This window comes from Nelumbo lutea, chromosome 5, assembly GCF_056320005.1.
Source record: "Nelumbo lutea isolate HS-2025 chromosome 5, American lotus-T2T, whole genome shotgun sequence".
NCBI lineage: Eukaryota > Viridiplantae > Streptophyta > Magnoliopsida > Proteales > Nelumbonaceae > Nelumbo > Nelumbo lutea.
The window spans coordinates 52,322,343-52,330,858 of record NC_142688.1 but is presented as its reverse complement, the minus strand read 5'-3'; the positions used below and the strand labels follow the sequence as shown (position 1 = coordinate 52,330,858).

The window sequence follows — 8,516 nt, the reverse complement described above, 5'->3', positions numbered from 1 at the left end:
GTTCAATTAACGCATGTTCTGGATCTCTGACAATTTTGCTATTAGGCCCCAGTCCTGTCCTAGGGAACACTTTGCTGCAACTCTGGGAGCATATGAGCAAATCATACTGGAACAGAATGAGACTTTACTATATAATTTAGCGAATAATGTTGAACACTTGTAAGATAATTAATAAGTATGGTATTATCACCAATGTTCAAAGTAAATGCATGCTCCGAAGCGGAAAAGCGGACAATCACTGAGGATGATTTTATCCTAGATTCTGTGGAGTCTATGTCGCTTAGTTGCTTTAGACCCTAAAACATAGATGCACTTTATTTCAAAGCACAAGCAATATTCATGTTTGATGATGACGTCTGTGAGAAGCTAGTAGCACATTTGAAGGTTGTCAGTACATACAACAGAAAAATATCAAAAAAAGAAGTCCCTTTTTATTATGTCAGTTGACTCTGAAACTGATGTGAGAGCTCTATGGTACAGAATAATTGAATTTCAAAAAGAGAAAATGTTTCTATTGAGAACTTGGTATTGCTATTTCTAGAATTAATATAGTTTCAAAAAATAAGTGCTCCTACCAGCATTATGTTTTAGACCTTCACCATGTGTGCCTCAGACAGTGATGAATTAAGGTCTTCTCTAGACTGTGATCTCCTGCTTTGAAGGCGCATCTGACTTCTGTGAGGGGCCCAAAATGAACCCATTCCACCATCATTATCAAATTGCATTTGCCCCAAGCTTCCTGAGGAATAACTATGTGAAACACTACTGGTAGGTGGATGTAAGGAAGACTCCATGAGCTGGATGCTGTTGCCTCCCAAACCATATCCAAAACCAAAAGGTCTCTGCTGGGAGCCAGCAATGGTAGGACTTAGTGGCAGCTTTACTCTCCCGTCTCCTGAAAGAACATATAACTGAAATTGATTCTAAAAGCCTTACTTGAAATAAACCACTTGGTAGACAAGAATCTTTTTTGTTGTTTGAAAGATATTGATAAGATAGGATTTGTTGAATAAGAAACTCAAGTTAAAAAAATAAAAATTATCAAAAGAAAAGAAACTCAAGTTGAAAAGGAATACCTAAGAATGTAAAATTAAGGATGGTGTGTTTTTGTTGACTCAAAAAAATATAGACTGTTCAATAGACCTCTATATGGCTTTGATGTTTTATATTGTATTTACCTTTAACTTTTTAATAAATATACAAATGATTGCTTAAAAGAAAGACTACTCCAGTTTAACTTAACCAATCTAATGGTCTTCTTCTTTTCACTGCTAAAATCTAATGATATTCTTGAGGCATACATCCTTTTTTTTTTTGATAAATAACTTGAGTTTTATTATTAAACTTTGTCATATCTTTACAAGCATTCCATAGAGAGGCACAAGCTGGTACCTCTCTTACAAAAAGAAAAACATTACAGGTGTGCCCTGAATAAAATAGACCTATTCACCCCTTGCTTAGCCAAAGCATCCGCCACCCCATTTGCTGATCTCCTCACCCATTGAATCCTCAAATTCATATTCCTGGTTAGCCATGTGAATTTTTTCATTTCATTCCGGTAGCACCCTTATGAGGCATACATCTTGTCAATTTAATTCATGGCCACCTCAAGAACTCTAGCTCCCCTTTCTAGAAGCTCTGAATAACTCTGTTTTTGTTTCAGACATAGTCTAGTACTCTTTTTGAAAATGGTAAAGTATATTATATTAACTGAAAAGAAAAGTATAGATATATGGTCCTCTGTACAAATAGTTTCTGTACATAGCTCAGTACTTACACTCAAGAAGCATGGATTGACATTAAGCAAAAGCAGTGAAGCATGAAAAGGAGGTGTAAGCCTCCTTAACAGGAGGGGAATGAAGGAAGGAGGGGGAGGAAGAAGAAGAGGAAGGAGGATCCCATTTTTCTTTATTTTTAATAGAAATCTTTTGTATTAAGAAGAATGAAGATGCATAACACTAACTGAAAAGGGGGAGGGGGGGGAGAGGTCTTGTCAAAGCGGAGGCAAGCAAGTTGGAGGCAAGCGAGTTGGAGCCAAGCAAGACCTCCCTAGCACAAAATAACCAAAATGGGATACATAGAAAAGGGATTGGGGGGTCCAGGGGCTTCAAGGGGGTCCAGGCGCAGAGCCCCCAGCCCACTTTCTTTCCCCTTATCTTTCCTTCCCTTCCTTTTTCTTTTCTTTCTTCTTCATTCCCTTGCCTTTCTTTTCCTTTCATTTCTTTTCTTTTTTCTTTCCTTTTTCTTTTCCTCATGAAAACGGTGTATGCACATGCCTCAGGGGCATCACACCTCTGGCATATGCCTCAGGGCATTTTGGGGGCGCCTTGACTAGAGGCATGCCTTTTAAAACACTGATCTACAGCTTCCTTATGTTCATTGCAATTTCAAATAGTGCAATTAATTGATATTTGAAATAACCATCATCTTTTGGGGGCACCTCCCCTTTTCTTTTCTTTTTTTTTTTTTGATAAATGATTAAAATTTTATTCAATAAATCAATAGGATATTACAATACAGCCTTCCCAAAGGAGGGACACGAGTCCACAATACAGCCTTCCCTTTTCTTTTCTTTCATTTCTCTTTTCTTCTTTCCTTTCTTTTTCTTTCTCTTCCCTTTCTTTTGCTTTTTCTTTCTTTTTTCCTTTTTCTGTCTTTTTTGTATGAGGTGTGTGTGAGGCACGTGAGGTGTATGCCTCTAGCACAACTCATGAAAAGGCATAGGGGTATCAACGCCTTTGACATATGCCTCAAGGAATTTTGGGGGTAACTCGCCTGGAGGCACACCTCCCATGCCTTTTAAAACATTGATCTAAAGCCTGATTATGTTCATTGCAGTTTCAAATAGTGCAATTAATTGATATTTGAAATAACCATAATCTTTTTGGGCAGCTCGTGAACAAAAACAAGGAGCACCTGAGATTGGAAATCTCAGTCAATCTTTGGAGTTTGGCCAAGAGGACCGAAATAATGACCCCTATGTGTCTCACCACTATTTTACTCTTATTAATTTAGTTGTTCATTAGTTTGTTTAACTTGTGAATCTGCTAATTGATTAGTTCTAATTTGTTCATATTTTCACTGTATTTAAACAGTATGTTTGAAAATTGCACATTTGTAATCAACAATTAAAAATGCTATTGTTTTATGGATTTCATTATCTGTATATTTTATTATGAAATTTACCACTCTTTAAGAAATTCTTTGGTACTTCAATTTTTGTGCTTTCTGATTGCTAATGTAACTAAAAAATAACCTTGAAATCTATGAACTTGTCAAAAATTTATTGTCTAGGCAACACCTAGGAGGGCACCAAGGCAAAAGGCACCATACTGTCACCTAAATTTACCTATTTGCCTTGACAACCATGTGGTCTATAGCAGTCTTCAACCGGTTAAGATTGACAACACTGTAAGTTCTAGTTTCTGTGACCCGAACTATGTACAGAATAAGAACATCAGACTATTTGTACAGAACTCCTTTGCTTTCTAAGAAAAAGAACAAATTTATAAATTAACAACCATTAACCCACTAAAGCTTTTAAGAATATAAGAAACACAATCTAAAATATATGGATATTATTTGGAAAACGATAAACCATGGAAGACTGAATGCATAAGCATAATTGTCGATACAAAGCTTACCTGAGCTGATAGGACTCCAACGCTGAAACCGGAATGGTGATGAAATATTGAGAACAGATGTAGAAGTTGTACTGTTATGCCTGAAAAGTGGGAGGTAGGGCCTTCGGAAAAATCTCGGCATCCATTTTCCAATACATGATAATGCACATAGAATAAGCACCAGTGACATGAACGCTAGAGCAAAAAGGGGTGGGTTTATATTCATTTGAAGTATTTTATAGCTGTGGAGCTCCATTCCAGTTGACAATGTTCGACCAGCTTCCAATAGAGCAACACTAAGTGTCCAAGTAATGCTACCAGAACCAACAAACACTCGGTGATCGCTGATGTGCAAGCCCTCTCTCAAGAGAGACACAATATATGGTGCCCTAAAACAATATTGTTCTATAAAAGGCTGTGGAACAACACTGTTCTTTGCAATTTCCCATGTTCTTTCACAGAATTCCTGACCCTTCTGCAATACATCATCAAGAATGGCTTCTGATGTCAAGTTAAAAAACCGAAAAACCACATAGAAGCCAGACATGGCATAGAAATGCCCATGGGGGCGGGGTAAACTTTCACTAAGAGCACAAGGTTGCAGCTCACAATCAATTCCTTGATTTAAATCCATCCATTCAGACAAATTGACAGTAATCTTTGCGAGTGCACTGCATTCTTTCCACTGTGGAGCACCAATCAGGTTCACAGGAAATCCAGGTTTTCCTCCTTTACCCAGATTCCTCCCACCCATCAGAGGGCTCCCACTTTCATCATTTAACAAAGCACAATGGGAACAGATGTATCTTTCTTTATAGCCAGATTGCAAGCAGGGATGATTAAGTTCTATGGCACCCTTAATTAGGTCTGCTTTAGTAATCCCAGGGAGCTTCTTGAGAAGATGAAACACAGACTTGTCAAAGGCATCATTCAAACCATAACCTGAGAGAGAATAGGCACTAAGGTGATGGTTAATGGCTCCAATGCTCAGGTTTAAACTAGTCTCATCATGCATGAGTTCTTTAGTCTCAAAAGTAACCTGCAATGACGAACCACCTAAATCAAGTGCCCCAAATGTTGCTTTTGCTGGCATGGAGCCTAGCATACCCATGTGATAGTTAAGAGAAATCCATCCATAATAAGCTTCCTCCATGCCCGTGATAATCTTAATCCAGTCTCTCTGGCACAAGAATGATGAATTCTTCAATATAGACCATGCTTTGTCAAGAAGCCATTGTGAATCTGAAGGTGGCAGCCTTCGGACCCCAGCTGTAGCATATAGGAAGAGTGAAGTACTCTTATGAGCATGTTTAGGAATTTGCTTCTCTGCCCATGAAAGAAGTGGTTTTATTGCTGACCTTAACCCAGATACATTATGGACTAGTTTATCCAACCCAGGCTCAGTTTCCATTCGATGGTAAGCACGGCCAGCACGTGACATAGATTTCCTTTGAATTCCTTCTGGTAATGACTTGAGTGAGATAGGAAGTCTGCCATCCTTTTTATGAATAATAGATGCCTGATATACATAAACCCGAGTTCCAGTGCTTCCACAATCAAGTACAACATAATATTTTGATGTTCTTTGAGACCAGAAAGTACTAAAATACCTAGCACCTACATAGATAAGGAAAACGAACAAAAGCAGGCAAACAATGGCCATGGTTGCTCGCATCCATTTCCTCCTTGCAAATGGGGATGCTGACAAGGCCTTCTCCTTTGAAAAACTTGCTGTGGCACTTTCTCTCTGTAAGGGGTGAAGCAGTTTTGCATGATGGGCATTCTCATTATTTCCTATGTTAAAATCATCTTCTTCTCGTTCAAATTTGTATGCAGATAAATCTTGGAGGGATTTGGAAAGTTTCAAATTGTTCTTCTGTCTAGGGTTAAGTAAATTAAAGTCATCATCTGGACCTGCTGAAGGTAACAGTCCAGGTGATACCGAAGATACATTTGGAGAATGAGGGGCTGCTATACGACTCATTATAGCAGAAATATTTCCTGCAATTCTGCTCAAGGCCATTACATATATATTTTACTTGTTAGAAAAATTACACAAGTTCATCTTAGAACTGTGAAGCTCAAATGCATGAAAACAATGTAGCACCACCTCGCTGCTTGCGTAACACGTCAGGGAACCGGTATAAGAACAGAGTTGAAAAATGCTCCCACAATTTACCCATTATCCTTACAGAGTTTCCAGAAGTCACAAGTAATGTAATAACCATGGAACCTGCAATAATTTCACAAATAGAAACTAATCAGAAACATAACAAACATAACTCCCACCAGTGCAAGTGATGGAATCTTGTTGCAACATTACCCACAAAGACAGTTAGATTAATCTCTTCTATCTCAGCAATAGCTTCCCTATTTCATCAACCAATTAAAAGCAAACAAAAAGTTGAACCCCATTTCAAGCTCTGCCCCAAACAAATTGAACATAGATTACGCACTTGATTTCAACCCATGTTTCTTTACCAAAAAAGCAAAAAAGGATTTCAAACCAGTTTTCATGCTCAATTTAAAAGCTTGGTTACAAGACATTCGAAAGAGCTCTCTCCATCTATCCTTCCCTCCGCCATTTTCTAACTCAAATCACAAAAGAACTCAAAGTATAGAACCCAGTTGAACCCATTTGTCACAAAACATAGATTTAGATTACGAGGCAAAGATGGAGAAGGAAGATCAAGGATCTAACAAGCAGAAAGCCCTAAATCAAAGACTAAAACAAATGGGTTCAATGAAAAATCCCAGAAAATAACTAAAAAACAAAACACAGGTGAAACGATTAAGGTAAAAGATACTCACCCAACAGAGATAGATATCCGCCAGCCAACTGAACGAGGAGACTCTGATCTGATCTTGGTCGATTCGTCGAAATCCAGTTGCTGGGTCAGTAGAAGAATGAAACGAAATTATTTAAAAAAATAAGAAAAGATAAAAAGGATAAAGCCCAGTAGCCAGACCCCTCCAAGACACCAACTGTTTTTACTTTTCGGTCTCCACTTCGGCAACTCATAAGAAGAAGTCTGAACGTTGTTTCGTACTTTCGTGACGGCATGGCGGTGTCTACGCGGTTCGACCACGAGACCTCTTACACGGCACGAGCGATGAGCAGACGTTAGGTTTGCTGAGTTTTGTGATATCATAGAAGCGGATGTATTGTAATGATTTACTGTACCAGATCTAGACTGTTAATTCGATTGATCAGCTTCACGAAATCTATGGGCCCAATATCTAGTGGGGTTGGCGGATTACACTACCTCAAACAGTATTAAGACCTCAGCGCCGCACTAGAAGACAAAGTTGACCTGGAGTCATAGACCTGCTTTTTTGTTCCACACGTCAGGTTTGTCTTTCGATACATTGCATTAGATTGTAAATCGGGAGAAAAGAAGAAAAACGAAAAAAATAAAAGGGGGAGAAAGGAGAATGGACAACTTTTACTCTTACCACCTACTTTTTCTGATTTTTATGGTTTAGCTAATTGATTAAATCAGTATTTGAATGATTTATGGCTAAATTTTTTAAACTACCCTCAAGTGAAAATTCATTTCTTTCTGGTTGTCGCCTTAGGTCTTGTTTATGGTTAGATGAGTAGTTGGGTGATCATTGGGTTAGATTTATTTTATTTTTATGCATGGTTAATTTTAACATTTTTTTGCACTGTTATTGATTTACCACTTTAATAACTGCTAAATACAAATCTCATGGCAATTAATATATAAAAAATAATTTAAATGAAAATTATAATTTAAAACAAAATCTATTAGTTTAAAGGCTAATTATTAATATCCAAAACAAATTGTCAAAATACAATATGCGATTGACATAACAAGTACAAGGGCTTTAAAAAAATTCAACTAGCTTATCTTTTGATGTAAATCCACTTAGCATAATGATTAAACCTACAAATCATAAATCATAACATATAAATTGGTAAAGAATGTAGTAAATGAGATATTGAAAAGAAATGTATAAAAAAGGCATTTACCTATGCAAAATATTAAAGTGGGCCACTATCATCCATTTCCCTCACAGTACAATGACTTTAAAAAATTTCAAATTCTCTCCAATAGTATATGTATATCACAATAAAGACTTTAAATCCACTAGTAGCGGTACTCTTTTCCTTTGCGTATTCAACTTTGGGTATTTTGAATTCACTATTTGACTTTGATTAATAGATTTTTGTTTTTATTAATAGAATTCTTCACTGCTCATATGGGATTATACATAATCCCGAACTTGATTATGGTATTGCATTAGACATTTAACTGAATTGTCTTTGATGTGTCAAATCAATGAGATCTATCAAGGGTCAAATACCTAGGCATGCTGGAGTAGTTTGGAAAATCACCTAAGTGGGTGATCATAGTGATAAAATTGGCCTCTTTGTTAGACAAAATGAATATCAAGGTTTACACTCTTCGATGCAAACTTAAACTACAGGCAATGGATTTCAAATGTATTTGAAAGTTAGTTTTGTAAAATGTATTTATACATTATATATACTATTATTTTATGAAAAATGTGAAGGGATGGGATATCCATCATATGGATGCCCAAATCTTGCGGAATGGACCGGGCGAATTTCAAAAAAAACTCTCCCATCTCTGCTGGGAATCAAATTCCCTATTTTGAAAAACACATTTTTCAAGGATCAATCTTGAACCATGAACCAAACCAGATCTGAACCAAAAGGAGGAGAGAGGTATACCTAATACAAAGAATACTTTCTCTCAATGGAGGTATTCACGCCCAAGGAATGATCCAAAATCTGCTCCCACTGAAAATGATGTAGTGTAGAATGGAGCAAAATCAGCAGCGTTCTCCAAGAACCTGATCCTTCGTAAGAACTAGTAGGATGGCACATGAGTACAGCTCCCA

The 8,516-nt window shown here is 37.2% G+C and overlaps 1 protein-coding gene across 3 annotated transcripts; it reads right to left on the bottom strand.

Moving 5' to 3' along the window:
* Positions 1 to 409: 409 nt before the first annotated feature.
* LOC148852399 (putative apyrase 7) lies at positions 410 to 6,657 on the bottom strand. Of its 3 annotated transcripts, XM_088947494.1 has the most exons (4): positions 6,435 to 6,638; positions 5,734 to 5,856; positions 3,645 to 5,632; positions 410 to 895 (listed from the first exon to the last, which is right to left on the bottom strand). In XM_088947494.1, exons 3-4 carry the CDS (start codon positions 5,605 to 5,607, stop codon positions 588 to 590), a joined length of 2,271 nt encoding a protein of 756 aa, XP_088803620.1. In that variant the 5' UTR covers positions 5,608 to 5,632; positions 5,734 to 5,856; positions 6,435 to 6,638; the 3' UTR covers positions 410 to 587. The 3 variants fall into 3 exon arrangements, with proteins under 3 accessions (XP_088803620.1, XP_088803619.1, XP_088803621.1); XM_088947493.1 differs by having other exon boundaries at positions 3,645 to 5,856; positions 6,435 to 6,657; XM_088947495.1 differs by having other exon boundaries at positions 410 to 911; positions 3,645 to 5,856; positions 6,435 to 6,616.
* Between the last annotated feature and the right edge of the window lie 1,859 nt (positions 6,658 to 8,516).

Coding starts and splice junctions, on each gene's coding strand:
- LOC148852399 (XM_088947493.1), bottom strand. CDS start 5,646: ATGGCCTTGAGCAGAATTGCAGGAAATATTTCTGCTATAATGAGTCGT. Junction 896..3,644: donor TTGGAGTCCTATCAGCTCAG/GTAAGCTTTGTA, acceptor ATGTTCTTTCAG/GAGACGGGAGAGTAAAGCTG.